The sequence below is a fragment of the Condylura cristata genome, unplaced genomic scaffold (assembly GCF_000260355.1).
Source record: "Condylura cristata isolate star-nosed mole 26May11 unplaced genomic scaffold, ConCri1.0 scaffold00012, whole genome shotgun sequence".
In the NCBI taxonomy this organism is placed as follows: Eukaryota; Metazoa; Chordata; class Mammalia; order Eulipotyphla; family Talpidae; genus Condylura; species Condylura cristata.
In genome coordinates, this window is record NW_004567113.1 from 22895246 (window position 1) to 22919078 (window position 23833).

Consider the following 23833-nt stretch of genomic DNA (forward strand, 5'->3'; position numbering starts at 1 on the left):
GAGAGGATTCACCAGAGACAGAGTGGGGAGCAGAACAGGCAGATTGACGAAGTACACTGCTGAGGGGAGCAGTGGGCAGGCCAGGAGAGGTCTGCTACGCCTTGTGGATTCCCTCCAGGACTGGGGATCAAACTCGCACTGAACCAGCTGCAGCTAGCTTGCAGTGCTGTGCTTTAACCTGTTGTGCCACCAGGAGGAGCCTAGATTTTCAAATTTTTAAATTTTAAAATGACTTGATATGTTTCAAATTTATGAAAGGAAATAGATAATGCATGTAAGATATTAAAGTGCTATAAACAACCACACATGTATCCATCCTGTAGTGTAAGTAAGTAACACCAGTATCTTACAGCATCTGTGTGCCTCTTACTGTATCTACTTTTCATCTCTCCTCTCTACACAGGTGTAATCACACTTGAATTTTGTCCTCGTTATTTCTATCCTTTATAGTATTACCATATACAGGAGGATATGCTGACAGTGGTGTTAGCACATCTGCTAATTGTAACAGAAGTCCTGTTACCATCCACATACTGGATGTTTCATTAGATGGTTTCATGAAACTCAGTATATCGTAGTAATCATGATTGAGATTAATATAGCTGTGCAGTCTGGATACACAGTTAGATCGGTAAGAGAAAAAAAATGTATCAGTAGAGTATGCATTTTCATGCTAGACTTCTTATGTTCCCTAAAAGGACCTCACAAAGTATAAGCATGACATCTCACATGAAATTAAATACACAATCTTTCTGCTCTGGGAACTCATTTGAGGGTTTTTGTCGTGTGTGACAAGGGAGCCTTTGCTCACCAGAATTCATCACTCCCTGGAGGAAAAAGGAAGGTATTGACCATAAAGCATGGTATTTACACAATCATCTAGGCAGACTGGTTCAGCAGGTATTAACTTATGTGCTGGTCAAGGAGGGACATTCTGAAAACTAAATCCCTAAATTCCCATGAAGGACTACCCCTATAAATAGGACCTCTAAGCGATCAGACCTGCTAATACAAACTTTCTGCATAGATTCTCTAAATAGGATCAGTATGAACTTATGCAACTTGCCTTTTCTATGTTAACAATTGTTTATTCAAGTTGATGCAGTTTATTTCACTATTGTTTATGTAATATATAATTATACACTATTCAGTTTTCTGTCAGACTATCTTTTTGCTGTTAAGAATATAATTTCTGTGACAGGAAATTATTTCAACTTTGCTAGATAATGCCAAATGATTTTCCCTAGTAGTTATTAACGTATACAACCTGCTAGTGTTAAATACTGTTTTTTTTTTCTTTTTTGAAATTAAATGTGTTTAATAAAATATGGTATTTTAATGGAGCTCATCTAATGTATTTATCCCTTTCAGGGTCAGTACCAGAAATCACATCCAAACTCAGTGCTAGTTTCTTCAAAGGGGAAAGATGCTTCTGTGGACCATAATGGAGAAACAAGTAAAGCCAGCAAGTCAGGTTGGTGGCATACCTACCTGATTATTTGCCTAGATAAATTTTAAAAATTAGAGGTGCTGAAGTGGTGCATGTTTTGTGTCGAGTGATAAAGATTAGTGTCAACCTATATACACTTGAGAAATGTAAGAAGTTGTTTTTGATTCCAAGTCTTTGATCATTGTTTTTTTTCTTTCCTCTCTTTTCTCTATTTCTTTTAGATAGTTATATGTGCTTTTCAAAGTTTAAGGTTACTTTTTAAAGTTTTCTTTATTTGTATGTTTCAAAGAATTTTGTCATTTGAGGTAAGAGTCAAAGATTTAAAAGGAAAAGATATTGATCATTACAAACCCATCTTCCTGCTGATCCCACCTTTGAATTCTTGCAGACGCATTGGTGCTCCTAACTGAAAACATTAATTTTATGTTTGTATGTATGTGTGCACATACATGTTTTCAGAAGAGGCTTTCACAGTTCAGTTTCACATTCACACTGCAGTAAAATACCTTTTACCTTAGACTATTTACTGTCCTGCTTTTTGCCAGTTTGATTAGTTAATTTCTTTTTTTTGTCTATTTCCATTATTATCATTGATTTAAACACTTTTATAAGTTGATTGGCTGCTTTAATTTACTTTTTTCTGAACTGTCTACTTATATTCTTTTCCATTTTCTTTTTCTTGTTTATGATACATCTTTGAATTTTATATCTGTAATCACTTATTTGTACTTTGTGCAACTGATACTTTTCCAAATTTTGTTTAATATTTTTATAGATGGATAAAATTTTAAAATTTCAGTTGTCAAAAGTATAACTTAAAACTTTTGAGCTTCCTCTTTTGGTTAAAAAGTCAATCATAATGTATATGTAATCTCAGACTTTTTTTAAATTTAAAATTTGAATCCATTTGGAATGTGTTTTGGGGTATTATATGACAGTTTTATTTTTTTCCAAAAGGTTAGTTGTGTCAAGTCATTTTATTAATTGGGTCTCTATCAACATACAGTTTTGCCATGTGTTAAATCTCAAATATCATTTAACATGAATTTTGTTCTTTTTGTTTATTGCCAGTACAATACTGTTTTACTAGTACTAGTTTTTATAGTATTTCTGATATAAAGATATTTCCTATTCCGCTGCCATTATCATTCTCTGTTCTCTTAGTGAATTTTTGGTTTTATCTAATTCCCAATAATATTTTGTTAAGATTCTGATTAGCATTGCAGTTAGTTTGACAATAATTTGTGAAAATTCATTTTTATGTTAGTGTTGTTTTTTTTAACATAAGGACTTACCATGTTTCTACCTTTCTCAGTATTAGTCTGATGGACACTGTCAGTTACATGAAAGGGTAACGAGAGAATGGGAGAAAATTTGGTATCTTTAACTCTGTAAGACTTTAACAGTCACCTTTATTATGATTATACACATCACTTTCTTTGCTCTTTTTAAAAAGTAATTTAAACATCATAATAAAATTTACTGTTTTAGCCACTTTAAAGTGTACAATTCATTGGCATTGACTACGTTCACTTTGTTGTGAGACCATCACCATTATCCATTCAAAGAGCGGAACATCTGTAACTTATTAAATAACTACCCACACCTCACCACCTCCACTTTCCAGCTTCTGGCAACCTCCCGTTTATTTTCTATGCCTGAATTTATCTATATTTGGGTTGTTTCCACTTTTTGTCTATTGTGAATTAATACTGCTGTGAACACGGGTATTTGGCATTTCTTGGGTTCTCTGCTTTCATTTCTTTCTGTAAAAACCCAAAAGCAAATTATTGGAACATATGGTAGTTACATTTTTGTAATTTTTTGAGAAGACATCAAATTGTTCTCATAGTTCCCACCAGCAGTGCATAACTGATTCATTTTGTCACTTGCATTCATTGATCATAATTTGTTCAGGTTGTATTTTTCATGGTTTTAGTGGAATTAGTTATTTTGATTATATCCTTGTCATTTTGGTTATTTTGTTAGGGGAGCCTTGATATTATTTAAATCTCCTGTTACAACACAGTTGCCTTGTTTGGCTAATGTGCAGGTTCTTAACTACTTTTGCGGTTTTAATTCCAAGGACTTGTTTAGAGTCTTTATAGTGATTTTTGGATCTGTGTTTTGTTTATTTGTTTGTTTTTTAGTTTTCTAGGACCCCAGCACTCTCTGGTGCTCTGTGGAGTGAATGGAAGTGCTTTCCTGTTTCCTTATTTCTTTACTCACCCTGCAGAGATTAAAGTCAGAGCTAATGGAGTTAGATCTCCTTTCATCACTGGATAGAGATCAGGGTAGGGATGCAAAGCTTTCTTATGTTTGTTGCTTCTTTAGATTAGACTGGCCATCAGGTGCCCTCATTGTAAAGCAGTAGTGCTAGGGTGGCCTGGGGTGTCACCCTGCTTCACAGGGTGAGGAAGGTTCAAGTCTTCCTATTCTAAAGTTACCTGTGGCTCAAACTGCCTGCTATCACTGATTGTCGAAGTTGGACTGCATTGGTCCAGGGCTTTGTTGTTTTCTGTTACTGTCCCATAGTATGTAGTTAGGCTGGGCATGGCCTATATCTTTGCTGCTTTCCACTGCAAATGTAATGGAGTGCGCAAATGTAATGGTCGTGAAGTGGGATTGGGTTCCCCACTGTTTTCTTTCTCCAAGTCTTTTGAAAGAGGATACAGTTTCATCCCCCACCCCATGTCTGTTGACAGCTTTAGGTTGGTGTCTCTCTTAAGGCCAGTGTAGGGGTGTCTGGGAGATAAAAAGAAAACCCAGAAGTCTTGCCACATTGTTGTCTGTCTATTGTTGGTTAAGGCGTGGGGATCATGGCAAATGTGTCTCCATCCTTCCAGTTTTTAGTGATTCATTGTTGTTTGATGGACAGTTTCCATGAATTTAGTTGTATTTTTAGGAAAAAGTGGAGAAAGTAAGCTCTTGTCACTGTATTCAGGAACCAAAAGTCCTTTTTTGGTTGTATGTAAAGTTCTGGATCTTTGCTTTTTAAGGGCTTGAATTAGTATTCTCTCTCCATATGTATCTCTTTCTTCTATATATGTCTGTATATGTGTAAATATGTATTCATTTAGCTGTTCTATGTTATCAGCTGTTAACCTAAGATTCATTATTTTTAGTTGTCTATAAATTATTCAAATCTTAAATCAGTTGACTTGTATCAATAAAATTGTGACTATTTGAAGATTTTTATCATTTTAAAACTTTCAAAGCATGGACTAAATAGATGTTAAAGTTCACAAATTAGAACTTTTAAGACTTGTATATATATTTATTTATGTATGCATACAGAACTGGGGTACAGGCCAGAGGTGCAGGGGTGGTGAGAGGATTCACCAGAGACAGAGTGGGGAGTAGAACAGGCTGATTTACGAAGTACACTGCTGAGTGGAGCAGCGGGTGGGTCAGGAGAGGTCTGCTGTGCCATATGGGTCACCACCGGGGCAGGGATCGAGCTAATAATGAAGTGATTTTAGCTTTTTAGTGCTGCGCTTCAACCCGCTGAGCCACCAGGGAGGGCCCAAGACTTGTATATTTTAATCATAGTTCTTTAATTATAAGTAATAACCTGTGAGTCACTTGAAAATTATTTCTAATTATTGCTGAAGTTTTATAAAGCACGTTTGATTCTCTTATTATTAAAAATTATTTTAAATAACTTTATATACTTTCCTTCTAGTTTGCACCCATGATGTTCATGTGAAAAATTTGGCAACTGATGTTGGTTTAAAAAATACACCTGACACAAGAAAAATGTTAAATGCAAATAAAAAAATTCATCATGATGAAGACAAAGTGGAATTTTACTTATCTGTTGGTTCACCTTCTGCTCTCTTGGATGCAAAAACAGTGTCACAAAATGTTAGTGCTCAAAGGAAGGAGACCTGCACTTTTGAAAATTCAGTAAATTTGCTATCTTCAAGCACAGAGATTTCTCTTAAAACCAAAAAAAGGTGAATATTTAAATACCAATCTTACAACAGGTTTAAATTTTAAAAAGTGAGTAATTTAGTTTTTCATGTATTTCCTTGTAAGTATTGAAATATATTAAGTTATAAGAGACTTAACATGTATTATATCTATATATATAGATATGTATTTGTATGTGTGTATAACAGATGTGGTTTATATTTAGTAAGGAAGCCTTAATGTGTACATCAGAAAAAGTTTATGGATAAAATTTATATAATTGTTGGAAGAATGTATTTTTTTCTGGTGATACAGAAAATTTCCAAAGAGATACAGTTTGTATTTTCTCTGTTATTTTTAATTACAACATTGATATGTATCATCATTTCAAGTATGGGTGAAGGATAAGTATTATTGAGGATGAGCTATGGTAAACATATGTCCATTTCTTGGGCTTTTTGAAAGAATATTTAAGGTCCTTTATTATTTGAAACCTCTGCAGTGAGTATACTTTCTTCTTGGATTCTTGTATGATTCTTGGAGGCAAGCAGTTAAGTATATTCTAAAATTTTGCTATTCATAACTAATCTTGCAGCTCAGAATCAATAGCAATGGAAGTATCTGGGTTATAAAATACAGAATCTCAAGTATCACCAAAAATCTACTGACTCAGCCTATTTTTTTTTTAAGATTTATTTATTTATTCATAAAGAACTGGGTACAGGCCAGAGATGCAGAGGGTGAGAGGCTTCACCAGAGACAGAGTGGGGAGCAGAACAGGTTGATCGACGAAGTACACTGCTAAGGGGAGCAGCGGGCGGGTCAGGAGAGGTCTGCCACGCCATGTGGTCACCTCCGGGGCAGGCGGGAATCAAACTCATGCGGAAGTGGCTTTAGATTCTCAGTGCTGTGCTTTAACCCGCTGCGCTACCAGGGAGGGCCCCTCAGACTATATTTTAATAAGATTCTCTAGATTATTCAAATTCATATGAAATGATTGAGAACAACTATTCCAAGCTACACATTCCCTTGCTATATGACTTAATCATTCTCTTCTCTTGACAACTACAAAGTTTAATTTTTCTGAGCAATTTGCCTTGTATTTTTGGTGTAAAACATTACAAATCAGCATTCATACATTTGAAATAAAGTTTCAGTGGGTAAAAATTTTATTTTTCTAAATTATCACTGTAAGGGAATTCACCAAAACATAATGAAACAAATTGGGAGTTTTCAGCTTGCCTTCCTTTTAACCTTTTAGGTTAGACTTTGAAGATAAAGATGTTTTGAAGAACGTAGAAACAGAGAATAAAATATCAAAAATAGAGGATAAAATGTCAGAAGGACTACAAAAGGGGAAACGATCAGGAACATCTCAGAAAAGAATACAAGATTCAGAATATGAAATTCAACCACAAGCTAAAAAGAGTTTTTCAACATTATTTTTAGAAACGGTAAATAAAAAAAGCGCATCCAGGTAAGTTATTTAGCAACCGTCCTTTGAGTTATTTTTTTCTTTTATATTTATGAATATTATCTAAGGAGTCTTAATGCTATTTAACTTAAAAGTAAATATTGACACAAATTCTAATTGAAATTATGCCTAACTCATTAATTAGTAGTTTCTTCCCAATAAATCATCTCTAAAGCCATCATTTAACAGATAATAAATGTGATGTGAAAGAAAATGTATTTATACAGTTTCTATAACTTCTGTTCATCAACAATTTCTTGTTAGTATGACATCAAAGAATGAAGGAAATGTTTAGGAATAAAATTATGTCAGGGTATCTGAATTTTAAGATAAATGGTTTTAAATCTTTTCTATTCTGCTTATGTCAACAAAGAGGTAGTCTTTAAAAAATACATTATTTTATTTTTAATTCAGTATGTTTTTAATATTCTTTTACATAATTTTTTAAAATCCGTAGTGAGTAGTATTAACTTTAGTTAGTGAAGTTAATTTTCTGTCTAATTGTTGTAGCCAGATTAATTCACTATTCCTGGTACTTTCTTACTTTATACTTTTGCTTATATTCTTCCCTTTGATTTTACTTGTACATTTTTTCATGACCAAATATCTTCTTTTCAACTTTATTTAGTTGGAGTAACTGTGGCTTAAATTATTGAGGGTCTTTTGGAAGTATAGGCTATTTTCCCCTCCATCCCTACCTCTACCTATTGCCACCCATCACCAAGTCAAAAAAATATATACAAAGTATCATTTTTAGTCTATCAGAGAATTTACATTTTCTGAGCTTCAACTTTTTACTACATATAAAGAATGGGGGAGCATCTAAATTTATGTAGTTCTATTAGAGTTCTAAATGAGTGTAACCAATATAAAATGGTAAAAGAAGGGAAGATTTTACAGGGAGGGTAGGATTTTTAAGGAAATGGGACAATTAGGAAGGCTGTGTGCTTTTTAAGATACAAAGATTTTATTTTATATATATATTATTTTCTAAACTAAGCCAAGGCAAAAAGCTTTTTGAGCTATTTATTGTAACATTCTCTTTTAGTCCTATTGTTCAACATACATCAGTTTTTCCACCTCATCCATCCCCAGCAAATGATAAGAAGTTATTAGAGGATGAATTTGTCATTGATAAATCAGATACAAGTTTTGCCGACCGATCTTGGATTTCTATACCAAGGAGGGCTGGATCTTTGAAACAGTGCACAGGTTTTCCTATTGAGAGCACTACACTCATTCAAAACAAGAAGTCAAGAGAAAAACACCACAGTGTATCATCTGTAACTTTAACAAAGGACAAAGATTCTGATAAAGTTCAACCAATAGAGAAGTCTCAGCCAACTGAACATAAAAAATTGGGTAGAAGTTGTGCCTTGACCGATGCAATGGAAAATGATCACGGGTCTACAAAATGTGAAACATATTCTGAGAATGCAAAACAATCACCTCAAAGTACAAGGACTAGAAGACAAAAACAGAGGAGAAAATCTAAGCCCAATGTAGTTGAAGATCATGTTGATACTGAACAATCTAAAGAGAAAAACCAAAACGTGTCACATCCCACCCAGGACAACTTACAAAGAAATTCAGACAGAAATATTGAAGTGTGTGAAGAGATAAGAAATGCTCATACTTCAGTAGAACAGATGCAACCTGGGGGTAAGAGTATGTATTAAATATACCTACAAAGGTTATTCTAATACTATGTACAAAATATTCCTATTTAGCTTTGGGCAATAGGCGGCGTAAGCTTAAAACCTACAAATGAATGATTGAATAAATAAATCTTTAAAAAAAAGTCTTTCATTATAAAAAAAATTTACAAAGAGCCTCAAAGGTCTATTTTCCTAATGTCTTTATTTTATGCATCATTCAAACCCACTTCATTTTTGTGTAGCTTCTAAGATGATAAATTATAAAGGGGGAGTGAAAGGAAGAGGCTAGTGGATAAGGTGATGCATAAAACATCATGAATTCTTTATGTTCATTAAAACAAAAATGGGGGGGGGGTTCCAGGATTGTGTGAGGCTGTTTTCCATTCTCTGTTATTCCATCATTCATGCATTTTTTTCTATTGATGACAACTATTAAATGCCAGACATTGAAATTTTTACAAAGATTACTAAAACACAACTTTTACCATTGAAAACATCTATTAGTGGGGGCTGATAATGGGAGCCCAGAGAAAAATTATCTAATATCTTAATGGATTGGTTTGTCTTGGGCCATTAGATAATTTATCACCTAATCTGGGACACTTGAGAGTTGCAGGGAATGTCAGGAGTGTAAGCACAGACTGGGATTATCCTGGGAAAACTTGGAGTATGGTTACCTCTGATTACTGGTGCTTGTAGTGATGGCACTCTCATGAAGGAAAGACTAATACATTCTTTTACTGCATTTTAGGGAATAGAAACAAAAAACTGGTTACTTTTAAGGAAAGAATTCTCTCCTGGATCATTCATGAACTAGAAAACACTTATCAAATATATAATTTTTATGTATGTAAAATAGCCTAATCTTTTTTGACAGTCTTATAAAGTAGGAGCTGAAGCTCCATGGAGGTTTAAAAAGTACTGAGTAAGGATCTGGCTTGCCATACAGCCCTGTGTTTTTTGGTCCTGTAAGGAAGTTTTGAAATAAGTGAAAACATTTTGCTTTTAATGCTCAAATGGAAAAACTGTTAACTAATCAGAAATCTCCCTTGGCCAGAATTGTATATATGCCTGAGATTATAAATGACTGTTATATTACCTCTTTAAATTCATTGCTTAGATTGCTTTATCTTAATTCCTCCTGTAAATAGACCACTTTCTAAACTGTGAGCCTTTTTGTAAGATGTTCCTTTTGCTTAGGAAGTTTTCCCTAAATGTACCCTAAATCCTTTACCAAGCTTTTATACTCAGTTTAAATGTTATTTTACATTATTAGTGCCCCAGCCCCTCTTTGGATGTTCTTACCTACTTTTTAATAAATAGCACCATTTTCATTTAATCAAATATGTAACTGCTTATTGAAGTTCTGCCTGTTGTCTAGGGTCTGGACTGAAAATTCCAGAGGAATAGGGACAATATCTGTCCTATTCCTAAAATTGCCCCCAGACCTTAACCTTTGTAGTTATCTCTGTATCATTGAAATACATTCTCATTAGTAATAGAAGTATTACACTATTTTTGATGAATAATTCTGTTATATTTATTAAAGCACCTTCAGAATCCTTCTCTACATGTATTCAAAATTTTCTATAGTAGAATCATTTATAACTTTTTTTCTAGCTGTTCCTCCTTATGATGTATGTCTCTTCAGTTTTAAATCAACTCTTTTTATATTACCACTGTTCATATATCAAGTTCAGATAGCTTGTTTGTTTTTTGTTTTTTTTTTTTTTTTAGTTTTAAAATTATTTTTCATTCTAGTTTCTAATCTTTCCTGATTTGGAATTAGTTTCTGACACGATACTCTTAACTGGTTAGTTTTTTACTTTGTTTGACATTTCTTTTTTGTATCATTTTCCAAATCAGTTTGGTTGATAGTACTTTCTACTCAAAACTTTTCCCCCTACATCACTGTTTACACTGGAATTTTGAAGTTGATTCATAAATATAGCAATGCTTTCTGTCATGCTATGTATCTCTCATCGTTCAAGCAGTTATTAAGGATATTTTTGACAAGTGCATGGAAAGGGAAAACAGGTTGGGGAGAAATAAAAGAATAGGAATTGGAAAAAGAGATGATGGTAGAAATAGAGGGGCCAGGAAGATGATACTTAATGTGCAATTGTGCAGATAATACTTTAAACTTTTCTTTTTAAAGGTTATTTATTTATTTATGCATACAGAACTGGGGCACAGGCCAGAGTGGTCAGAGGCTTTACCAGAGACAGAGTGGGGAACAGAATAGGTAGATCAATGAAGTACACTGCTGAGGGGAGCAGCAGGCAAAACAGGAGAGGTCTGCCTTGCCATGTGGAACACCTCTGGGGCTGAAGCCCGGAATCAAATTCACACTAAAGCAGCTGCAGCTAGCTTGCAGTGCTTCATCTTAACCAGGGAGGTCCCAATACCTTAAATTTCTAACCAGTGGCAGCTGTATTGAAAGTTCTTTGTACCTGCTTTGGTATTTTATAAAGTGACACCTTTTTTCTATATTCAGTCTTCAAAAATATCTTTTTTAGAACTTTTTTGCATATAGCAGGTACTTTTTTTTTTTGTTAAAGATTTATTTATTTGTGCATACAGAACTGGGGTACAGGCCAGAGGCTCAGGGGCGGTGAGAGGCTTCACCAGAGACAGAGCGGGGAGCAGAACAGGCAGATCAACGAAGTACACTGCTGAGGGGAGCAGCGGGCGGGTCAGGAGAGGTCTGCCATGCCATGTGGTCACCTCCGGGGCAGGCGGGAATAGAACTCATGCGGAAGCGGCTTTAGATTCTCAGTGCTGTGCTTTAACCCGCTGCGCCACCAGGGAGGGCCTATAGTAGGTACATTTTATGATATATTGTATGTATAACATATTTTTACTCAATCTCTAAAAAAAAGTTTTCCTTTCAGAAAGGAACACTTGACTTACACCAACTATGGTTTTTATTTCTGCTACCTTCTATAGTCCTGACTACTTGAACGGAGCCACAGGACAGTCTCATTTGAAGAAACATAAGCCACCTTTGGTCCTTACAGAGATAATCAGAATTTAAGACATTGTGTTTGCCTCTTCTCTTGCTTTAGCTGTACAACCAATCAAATAATTAATTTCTAAAAGATCTTCTTTACTATTGAGTTTTTGCTTTTCATTATCTCTCCATGGTATTAGTTGATACTAGTATTAAACATAGTATTGTTAAAGTAGAATTTTCCTTTTTCATGAACTTTTTGGTCTGTTTTTCTCAAAAAAACTCAGTTTGTCTCTCACCTGCTTTTATAGCAATGAATCAATTCTTTTTATGCCATAGTCAACATATTGCCAATTCCTAAACTTAAAGAGTGATATTGCTATAATGGATCTTAACATAACTTGTCTCACTTTGCATCCTGTGTCCTTGACTCCTTAATCAGCTTTACCCAGGAAAATGGCAAAACTGTCTTGAAGAGTACTTTTCAAACTTGCATGTCAGTTTAAATTCCCTGAGGATCTTGTTAAGCTATTAATAAACTGACCTAGTGAGTCTGGGTTAGGACCAAAGATTTTGTAATTCTAGACAGAATATTTTTGGTGGTGCTGATTGAGCTGATTTGTGAGTCATATTTTGAGTATCTAACCCAATAGCTAGTCTTTTCTTACTTGGGTTATTGATTGGTAGTTGGAAGGAGATATATATATATATATATATATATATATATATATATATATCATAGTTTATTCCTTTTTGGAGTATGCTTGTCTTTTTGGCCCAGGAATATATTATTAAGCATTATGAAAAGTTTCTCTTAACTCAAAGAAAGTCCTCCTTACTGAGGACATGTGACTTTTAAAAACAGCTGGAAAATGTCTACAGGATCAAATTGAGAAGTTTTTATAGTTCAAATATGTTGTGGTTTTTTAAAAACTAGATTATGGTTTTCTTTATTTTTAGGAAGCCAGCACAATAGCACTCATATTCCTCTTACAAAGAATCAGAAAAGAGATAGAAAATCTAAAAAGAAACATTCTTCACATGGGTCCAAGAAGAACAAACTTACAACTAAAGAATCTGATTCCACTCTCACAAGAAGTCGAAGAATTTCCAGGCGTCCATCAGATTGGTGGGTGGTAAAACCAGAGCAGAGTAAGTATTTTTATTTAAATTGTGTTCATTGGGTACTCCCCAAAAGTCATTGTATTAAGAGGGTTTACGTTTCATTTACTTCCATTCTCCAGAGAAAATCTCAAAATAAAGTTAAAAGTGGGTCCTCAATAGAAATATTAAATTATGAAGATACTTCCTGAGACTGTACTATAGTTAATATTCAAGAAATAGGGGTTAGCTGTGGATTAACAAAACTAAAAGTAAAACGTCCATGTTCTTATGAGACTTATATTCTAGTGTAGGAAGATCAACAGTATAGATTTATAATTCATGCAGTGATCGATGGTAAAGAAAAATAAAGTAGATGAAGGATAGTGATGGGAATTAAGTGGCAAGGAAGGGAGTTGAAAGGTCTGTTCATGTCTGTGATTCATTATAGGATAATGTACCAAGCAAGATCATCAGAGAAAAGTTTATGGACAAAGTGTAAAGGAAATTCAGCACAAGCTTCTAAGAGTTCTCTCACACAGGATTCACGCAGGAGGCACTTAATTATTCCAGAAATGAGTTGTGACAAATGTGTGATATGATTTCTCCTAGAGACATAGTGCTCAGGTTCTTTATTGGGGATGGTTACCTAGGCAACTTTTGCCTTGTAAATACTAAAATTCCAGACTGAAGGAAAGCACATACTTGACATTGACTTTTTATTATTTGGGTAAGCAGTTTAGAACACCAAACTAGGCTTATCAGTTTGGAAATGATAGGAACCTTCCTGAAATTCAAGTTCTTAGATTCTAGCCAGGGGCTAACTTTACAGGTAGACTCTTCTTAGATGAGCATTCTTAGGCATTCCCTTTTCTGTAAATAATGAAGTACTGGCTCTCCCTGGTGGCATAGTAGGATAAAGCGCAGTGCTGAGAAGCTGGCCATGGCTGCTTTGGTGCGAGTTTAATCCCCACCCTGGAGGTGACCACATGGCATGGCAGACTTCTCCGGACCCTCCTGCTCCCTTCAGCAGTGTACTTCATCGATCTGTCTGTTCTGCTCTCCACTCTGATATGGTGAATCCACTCACCACCCCTGCACCTCTAGCCTGTACCCTGGTTGTGTATGCATAAAGAAAGAAATCTTTAAAAAAAAAAAATTGAAATACTAATTGTTTTGGAAAAGCAATTTTTTGAAAGGGGAGCGATCATGAAAATTTGGTAGATGATAAGCATTTACGTAATATCACTGTCAACTAGTGCATTTAGATCAATAAGTGAGAGCAGAACAAATTTGACACTACAACTGTGAGCCTTAACTTGCTATGAATTATAGAATCACTAGGATCTTTGGTAACAGGAAAATATATTTATTGTGCTACAACCCTTTTAGAATTTGAAGTTACACTTGAGTTTAAAATATGTTTGTCTTAATTTGGGTAGATTCATGTTTAGTTTCTCTCTCACTCTTGTAACATTATTACTCATACCTCTACTTCATTAAGTTGTTGATCTACTGTTGCTACTTTGGAAAACTCCTGGGTTACCTGAAACTGCTATGATTACTGAGTAAATATTTGGGTGAATAAAAACCTTACAGAGATGAGATATAAGAATACTAGAATTTTGAAATTCATCAATATATAAATTCAGATAAAGCACCAGTCTTCATCTCAGAATTATCAATCTGCTGGAGGAGAGAGATTAGTAAATAGTATGACATTTGATAAATATTATCAGGTGCTAAGATAGAGCTGTCTGTTCAAATTACCCTACTCCAGAGAATATCTGATTTAGTAGATTTGAGGTGAGATCTGAGAATTTGCATTTCACACAAATTCTGAGGTGATTCTGCACCTGCCTGTCAAGAGCCCACTTTTGAGATCCAGTGCTTTAGAGAAATGCAAAAAGTTCAATATTGTTGGTTTGCTAGAAGAAGAGTGTTGAGAGTTGTAGTTAATGAAATAAGTACTCTAGATGGAGAAATTAATGTTAAAAATATTTGGACTTCATCCTTGAACTATGGGCAGCCACCAAAAGTTTAAGTGGGTTTATAACAATCCAATTTGTTTTCCAAATATGATTCTTGAAGCAGTGTGAAGAATTAATTGAAAAATGGAAAAGGAGATTTATGAAGAGACAATTTTGGTAATCTAGATTAGAAATGTAGAGGATCTCTGATGAAGATACACAAGAGACTTTGAAATAAGTAGATTTTTTAGAACATTAACAAAGAGGAGTGACAGGATTTGGAGATTGATTGTGGATAGGGTCAGGTGTCATAAGTAACTCAGATTCTTAAGTATCTGGATGTAGATAGTTACACTTTTTACTAAAATAGGAAATAAAAACAGGAGGGCAGATTTTTATGATAGAGTTGTTGACAAATGTTATAGGTAGCAGCATTTAGATGGTAATTAAACTTATGAATAGATAGATCACTCAAAGAAAGTAGTAGAATGGGAGTCTGATGCTGAAATCTTAAGGAAGAGCAGGCACTTAGGTATGGCTAGAAGATGGTGGGTAGAGAGGATGTGTTTGGGACTTGGATAAACTTAGCAGATTTGGTGCATGTACCTACAAATTGAGAAGCTGTATAGTTTATGAATTTGGCTTGAAAACAAATGTAGCCTATGAGATTGATATGGGTGTTAATATGTAAATAATGTTGGTATTTCAGTGAGTCAGATAATCTGTATAAATGGAAAGTTATTTTAAGTTATTGCATCTTTTCAGGTCCTGCTTATAGCTATTCTTCAATAGTAAATGAATCAGCTCATCACAACAGTAGACGAAAGCCTGCTGAAAAAACAAGTCAGTCATCTAAGAATAGTGGTGAAAAAACGAATCCACCAAAAAGGCAGAAGAGAACGCAAGGGCGTGCCAGAGAATTAAAGTTTTTAAGTACTGAAGATCCTGGTGAAATTGTGAACCATGATGAAATCTCCACTTGTTCCCACAATGATTCATTGGAAATTGATAAGGCAGACCTGGCTGAAAAGAAAAACTTTGATCATTCTGGGTAATGTATTTTATGTGTACTATATAGTTATTTTTGTTGTTTAGCATTTAATAGTTTGTGTTATTTAATCATTTATAGAGAAATGATATTAGCTTAAAAACTTTTGTGTTCTGATGGATCTGTTAGTAAATCAAGGCTCTGGAACTATATATAACATGTAGGGTGTGAATGATAATTAAATAAGGTAAGTATTATATACATAACATGAAATGTACCATCTTAGTCATTTTAAGTTTACTGTTCAAGTTGCTTTCTTTTAAGTTCGGTTAATTTGATTTCAGTAGTTAGGGATATATCATAATACTTCTTAACCAAAGATGACAATTGTTAATGCATTTTGAATGCTTATTATTTGCCAAGTATTTGCTAGGTGCTTTCAGTGAATTCTCATCAGTCCTAATAATACACTGAGATAAACATTGTTCTTAGGCACCTTTACTTTTTGATACAGCATTCATTCATTCAACATATACTTAAGGCATGTTATGTGTGAGAAATTGTAAGGTTCTAGGGATGTACCTTAAAAAATGATGCAGTGCCCTGAAATATATATTAGTTCCTATCATGAGGTACAAAAAGAAATCCCTTATATATTCTTTTTAACCTTTTCATACCATGTTCATAGCTGCATTCTCATCCAATTAAATATTCAGGTATGCCAAAAAATAAAGCTATCATCTAAAATATGAGTGACTACTGAAATTCTGTATGTACCTTTGTTGAGTCCATTTCTCCTTTTCCCCTTATTAGAAGTACCTTATACACTGGATTTAATAGTCCCTGTTCTATGTATATTGTAAACATGTTGTGGTAGAGTAAAATTTGATAAAAATGGCTTCATACTATACTTCCCCTTCTGTGATTTTTTTTCCCCACTGCTATTAACTTTTTTTTTTTAAGATTTCTTTATTTGTGCATATGGAACTGGAGTACAGGCCAGAGGCTCAGGGGCGGTGGGGTGAAAGGCTTCACCAGAGACAGAGTGGGGAGCAGAGCAGGCAGATTGAGGAAGTACACGGCTGAGGGGAGCAGCGGGCAGGTCAGGAGAGGTCTGCCACGCCATGTGGTCACCTCCGGGGCAGGCGGGAGTAGAACTCATGTGGAAGCAAGCGGCTTTAGCTTCTCAGTGCCACCAGGGAGGGTCCTGCTATTAACTTTTGAGATTATTTATGTTAAATGATTTATTTAACATTTCTTTACAGTGGAGGTTGATAAACTTCATAAAGGGCCACATAGTAAATATTTTAGGATTGCTAGTCAGGTGGCAAAGTTGAGACTATTATATATAGACACTTCAATAATCACTTGAAATATAACCACTGAAAAATGTAAAAGCCATTTTTAGTTGTCAGAATTTAAAACAAAAGTAACTGGTTGAATTGTTAGTTTCACCTTGTACAGATATTCAAAATGTATTTATCTATTTTCTTGATATTTCTCTAATTTTTTACATGAAAGACAGTTTTCCAGTGGACAATTTATCCGCAAAAAAGTCATTAATGTTGAAATTAGGAATGTAGTGAATGTTGTATTTTGTCTCAAGGATTTTCTGCTTCAAAAGAAACCACTTATACAATTGAGATGACAAAAATGTACAAAATGATATAAAAATAAACTGTTAATAAAAAAAGAATATCAACTTCTATATACTCTATATTTACACGTACTGCAATTTTAAGGCATGCGTAGTGTGTAGTTTCAGTTTCATGTAAATTTGTTCATTAAACAACCCTGAAGTATATCATTAAAAAAAAAAAAAAAAAAAGAAACCACTTCTGTTTTCTCCAGACACTAACGATATTGGTAATCACTCAAGTTAAGTCTCCTTTTAAGGTTGTTTTCAAAGTGGCTAGCATGAAGTATATATTAATACCCAAAGACAATATTAGTGTATTAATTTGATGGCCCTTTAAAAATATCTGAGTTGGGGCTAAATTAAAACTGTTTGGAGACTAGTTTTGTATCTTTTGTTTTAGAAATTGTATAGGTATCCAAGGATTAATTATGAACTTTTATATCACAATTTAATATTAAAGTTTTAAAGTTAACTGAAAGAGTTTGGAAGTCGTAATTTAAGCTGATATATTTTATAATTTATGCCACTGTAAAAGTTAATTCATTTGGGAAAAGACATTACCTATTATTTAACTTTGGCACATAACTTTATATTTTATAATGTTCAAAGAAGTGCTTTAAGTAATTTTAGGAATTAATTATTAGGTTTTGGAGGAGAAAATAAATTCAAATCTTTTCAATACTGTAATACTAGATCAGTGAAATTAGTGAGGAGACAGATCATGGTTTTTAAGCCAAAATTAATAAATATGCCTGAGATGTCTTTCTAAGAAATATTACATGAGATTCTCTTCTATAGCAGATATTAAAATAGCATTTTAAAACCTTTAACTTGTTTAAAAGTAATATTGCTTTGCTTAGAACCTACCAACTATGATCATTAACTAAATTATAAGCTAACATCCTTTTTCCCTCTTAGAGTCTTTAAGATAAAAATGATCTTAAGAGCTAGTGTATTTAAAGCTTAAGAAACAGTTTCCATCTAGAAATCTTTGTATTACTCTCATTTTAATAATTACTTTACTTTAAAGATCTAATTTGCTTTATTAAAAAATCCATGAATCAGACAGTATCCCATCCATCAAAGTTATATAGGTACTGCCTGATTTTAAACTTACTTAAAATACATAATTTTATACGATTTCATAAGCCAGTTAGAACAAAAACACATTACATTAGATTTTTGTATACACCTTTACTGTGATATAATTCATATACTGTACAGTTCATCATGAAATGTATACCATTCACAAGTTTCTACTACTTATACAGGTGGGTGTAAACCTTCAATACAGTCAGTTTTCAGACATCTTTATCAACTCAAAAACCTTCAATACAGTCAGTTTTCAGACATCTTTATCATCTCAAAAATCCTGCAGTATTCCCCTTCTCTATAACTAAACCATCAGAAATCTGTTTTCTTTCTTTCTAGATTCCTCTGTTCTGGACTATCAAATAAATGAAATCATATAGTATGAGTTTTTTTATACTGGCTTCTTTCAGTGTGCATAGTATTTTCAAATTTCTGCCATCTTGTAGCATGTATCAGTTCTCCATTTTTTCTTATGACTTAACTATTTCATATTACAATTATACTACATTTTCTTTTTAAAATTCATTTGATAAGCATTTGGGTTATTTCTACCTTTTGGTTATTGTGATTAATGCTAATACAAACATTTCTGTACAAATTTCTGTGTAGACATACATTTTTATTTGTCTTGCATTTATAACTTGGAAATGGAACTGAATCTCATATGGTTACTATATTTAATCTTTGGAGAACTTAGAGACTGTTTACCAAAATTCCTGCCTGTTTACCAAAACTCCTGCCGATATCACACTCCTACCAGCACAGCAGTGCATAAGGGTTCTAATATCTAACTTTTTGACTTTTTGATTCTTGCCATACTAGTTGTTATAAATTAGTGTCTGATTTTTTTTTCTATTTGCATTTCCCTGATGATTAATGATGTTGAACATCTTTTCATGTGCTTATTGGCCATTTGCTTATCTTTAGAGAAAGAGTTATTCAATTCTTTTGCTTAATTTTAATTGGATTATCTTTACTTAACAAGTTGTAAGAAGTCTTTATATATTCTAGATATAAATCCTTCATCAAATAATAATAATTTGCAAGTATTTCCAGCAATCTCTGGGTTGTCTCCTCACTTTCTCAATAATGTCCTTTGAAGCACAAATTTTTAAATTTCAGTGAAGTCCATGCTTTTACCTATGGTGTCATATATGAGAATTCTTTGCCCAATACATTAGTATTATATTTTTAGCTCTCAGACTTATGTCTTTGATAAACTTCAAGTTAATTTTTGTGAATCCTGAGCACCCTTTTTGTTTCTCAGGTTGACTGGGGTATCAAAAAAAGAAATTGAGTTGAGCTGTAACTTTTAAAAAAATTGATAGATTAACTGTAGTATACATCTTAAGTTTCCTGTAGGTAATTTGTGTCTTCCCGTGTCCTTATGTCATCACTTCTGTCTTAGCATAGGCCTGTTCCATTTCCTTATCAGATTTGTTCAAGTCCAAATACTTGAGAGACCCTAGAATCAAATTTCCTCCCAGACTAGTTATAAGCCCTAGGGCCAGAAGAGGAATATCTGATATTTGTAGTTGCTGGTTTTACATTGCTTACCCACCCTTGCATTGATTGTGGAAGAAGGATTTTAAGAAGTAATGTAAACAATTACACATTTTTCATTTTCATCATAGATGTACAGGAAGTTCAAAGGAGCGCGATGGTACTAATACTATACAAAATGTTCATCTAAAGTCTCAGCCAAGTGACTATACATGCAAGACAGTGGCAGAGTCTAATTTGGATTTTGGAGAGCCTAAGAATTCAGTTTTTGAAGGAAGGTATGCATGTATAAAGCTAATAGGACTTACTGTATTAGTTACCCATTATTATGTAACAGGTTATTCCTAAGCTTAATTCTAATTTTTCTAGTGGCTTGTACACACTTTTTGTTTCTATGGATCTAGTTCTAAATCTGAGAAAGGCTTTTTTTTTTTTTTTTTAGCTAGTTCCATCTTAGGGAGTTCTTGAAATGTAGGAGTCAAAAGCTGTGGTTTTTGGATGGGTTTTCAGTGCTTCAAAGGCGTACCTAGATCCCTAGCATCCACTTATAAGGTGACTTGCTCATATTGCTGTTGGCTAGAGACCCTTGTTCGTTGTCATGTGACTCTCCATAGGACTGGTGGGCATGGCAGCTGGTTTCCTGCACTACGTAAGTGATCAACAGAAAGTGTGACTGCAATGGAGTTTATGATACATTTTAAAGATCTAGCTCTAAAGTTGCTTACTGTCACATTTGCATTATTCTGTATGTTAGAAACAAGTCATAAAGTCCAAGCCACATTTAAGGAGATGAGAATTAGCTTTCTTGAAAAAAGGAATGTTTAAGAAATTATGGATATATATTCAAAGTGAGCACACTCAGTGAGCAAGCCAAATTAACCTACTCTTATCACATCTGAAGTCATATACCCTTTTTTTAAATGAAGGAATGGAAATTACAGCAGATTCCAGACATTTACAAAACAGCTAAAATTTTTTTTACTTTTTGTGATTTATGACTTCTAGACTTGTCCTGGGTTCACAGTAGGAAGAAAGGAATTTATCTATCTCTGGGAGAACTAAATCATTTCTGAATAATTTCTAGATTACATTTAAAATGGATGTTTTTGGCTTTAAGTTTTTCTTAATTTAAGGGTTTCTTTTAAAGTAAGCTGATTTGTTTTTATTTGATTTTTAATCAAAGAATTCTATTTGAATTGACAAAAATTCATAACTGATCCATGAGTTTATAAAGGATATAAAGTTCAGTGTATCATGTTTGATAGTCCATTATGGAATTTAATTGTAGGTTCTTTGTTTTATGTAGCAAGTAAATATATCCTTGGTGACCTATAATATCACTGTTTATAAGAAAGAAACCTTTGGTAATTTTAGGAGAAAAATGAGCAGTAAGATAGATATATTAGATACACGTAGTATAAAGGCATGTATTTTATGTTTTTAATCTTTTTTTCCCCTTAAGTGGACCTTCCACAGTCAAGAATTTTTTAATAACTGAAAAGAATAATTCTGATGTAGATGATAAGGAAGTTCAGGAAAATCCAGGTAAGTTACTATTTTTTTTCTGTGTTTTTGATTTTTATGGCGTTATTGTATATGGAGTAAAGTGTGCTGTTTTATTTAATACATCACCTGCTGCAAATTTGAGTACCTACTGTTGGTAGAGCCGTTTTAAATATTTTGAAAACCTTCATATAATTTTACATAGGTACTAAACCAGTCTACCTTCCCACCAACGGAGGCTTCCTTTTCCTTCACATCCTCATTAACCCTTTATTTATTTATTTATTGTTTGTTGTGAGGTTTTACCTCACACCTGTGAGCAATGTTATGTGCCTGTTGGCCAATTAGTATGTCTTCTTTGGAGAAGTGATTTATTAGCTCTTTTACCCATTTTTTGGTTACATTGTTTACTTTTTGTTCAGTTGTATGAGTGCTTTCTAGATTTGGGATATCAACAGCTTTTGAGATGTATGATCTACTGTTCAGTTAGGTGCCTTTTTGTTTAGTGAGTTTCTTTTGCTATGCAAAAGCTTTTTAGTTTGATGTCACTATTATTTATATTCTCATTTATGTTCCTAGTTGTTGGAGATGAATCCACAAGACATCTTATAGCCTACATTGTGGAGTGTTTTGCTTATGTTTTTCATCTGTAATTTTATAATTTCGGGTTTTACATCCAAGTTTTTTGTTCATTTTGAGTTAATCTTTGTGTATGGTATGAAACTGGTCTAGTTTCATTCTTTTGCATGTGGTGGTCAGTTTTTCTCAAGCATGTTTATTGGAGAGGCTTTCCTTTCTCTTGTTCACATTCTTGGCCTCAATCCCATTTATTGGAGAGGCATTTCTTTCTCTTGTCCATATTCTTAGCCACTTTGTTGGGGTTGACTGTCCATAGATGTGTAGGTTTGTTTCTGAGCTCTCAGTTCTATTCTGTGGTTTGTGTGTTTTTATTCTAGTTAGTACAGTTCTGTCTTGTTTATTATCTTTGTAATATAATTCAAATCCTTTCTCTCTTTTTTTTTTTTTGGTCAGAATTTTGGTCCTTTCTGTTGCTTTAGGTAAGATGGCCACTTTGACAATGTTTATTCTTCCAGTCATGAGTAGGGAATATCTTTCCATTTCTTTGTGTCTTCTTTGTATCTTTTAGCAATGCCTTATAGTTTTCATTATATTGGTTCTTCACCTCCTTTGTTAAGTTTATGCCAACATATTTAATTCTTTTTATTATAATTACAAATGGGATTTTTTTTGATTTCCTCCCCCCCCCCCTTTTTTTTTAGCTCAGTATTTGCAGGTAGGAAGGCAACTGATTTATGTATATTGACTTTGTGACCTGCCATTTACCTACCCTTACTTTGACCTGTAGGCTGGTTTGGCCTTTTATGTGTCCCAATTTACCTAACAACTGCTTAGGGCAGCTGTCGGTACTGGTTGTAGAGAGGATCAATCCTTAAATCATTCCACAGAGCACAAAGATAGGTGAAAATGTTTTCCCTGTAGGATCACTGGATCTTGTGGGATCCAACTCAAGCATCTATGTTAGGTTTCCACTCCTGTAGATACACCAAACATTGATCAGAGGGAGTGACTGTTGTTTTTCTTTGGAGATAGCCAAAGCTGCTCTCATACACTGGCCATTCATATTCTGAGTATACTGTTTGTCTTTGACAATTCAAGAGAATACCTTTTAGCAACTGCTATGCAACACTCCTTGCCAGTTGAGACTAGATTTACACATTTGCACGCTGGAATTCGCTTTTTTTGCTTACTGTTTTAGCATACGATTTCCAGCCCACTTCTGGATAAATTCAATTTTTAAAAACAAAACAAAAATTCCAGGGCTATAAGTCAAATCTGAAATCTAGGAATACTCACCAGTCATTAAGTCTGGAACTCCGAGTTGCTGGATGGACTCAAGTGGCCTTTATGACCATAGCCAGCCAAGTCAGCTTGATGCTCCAGGCAGGTTCAGGTGAAGTTTCTGGTTCCTTTTTTGTTGGTTACCATTTGTTGACGTAAATAAACTGGTACATGCAGAATTCAGTGAGTTTATTGTACTATCAGCATATTAATTGGTCTTTATTCCACCCTCCATTTTTATCCACCCAGTGACAAATGGAAAAAAAATATATATATATATTTAAGATTTATGTATTTTTGCACACAAGAGCTGGGGTAGGCAGAGGTGTGGCATGGTGAGAGAATTCGCCAGAGACAGAGTGGATAGCAGAACAGGCAGATTGACTGCTGAGAGGAGCAACAGTACAGAGGCAGGAGAGGTCTTCTGTGCCATGTGGTTTAACTCCCTGGCTGGGAAATAGAACTCTTTCTGCAACCTATAGCTTCATAGGTTGAGACTTAACCCCTTATGACACCAGGGAGGCCCTTCTTTGTATTTTTATTTATTTAAATTTTGGGATCACAATTTACTCCCCCATTTTCCATTCACCGTCCACTAAACCACTCATTCTAGTACTCCTTATACTTCCCTCCCCCATCTTCTCCACCATCTCCCTCATGACCAGTGAATTTTTCCATTAAGCCAAAGGTTAATATTTGCTGTATTTTGCCAGTGTATGGGTTTTTG

The 23833-nt window shown here is 34.0% G+C and overlaps 1 protein-coding gene across 1 annotated transcript in view; it reads left to right on the top strand.

Moving 5' to 3' along the window:
• The window catches only part of CENPC (centromere protein C), a 41404-nt gene that overhangs the window by 7333 nt on the left and 10238 nt on the right, over window positions 1-23833 (top strand). The window contains exons 5-12 of the mRNA XM_012724001.1: window positions 1372-1474; window positions 5136-5409; window positions 6627-6842; window positions 7888-8501; window positions 12411-12602; window positions 15287-15572; window positions 19875-20021; window positions 21206-21288. Coding sequence (XP_012579455.1) covers window positions 1372-1474; window positions 5136-5409; window positions 6627-6842; window positions 7888-8501; window positions 12411-12602; window positions 15287-15572; window positions 19875-20021; window positions 21206-21288 — 1915 coding nt within the window. The remainder of the gene's footprint in view (window positions 1-1371; window positions 1475-5135; window positions 5410-6626; window positions 6843-7887; window positions 8502-12410; window positions 12603-15286; window positions 15573-19874; window positions 20022-21205; window positions 21289-23833) is intronic.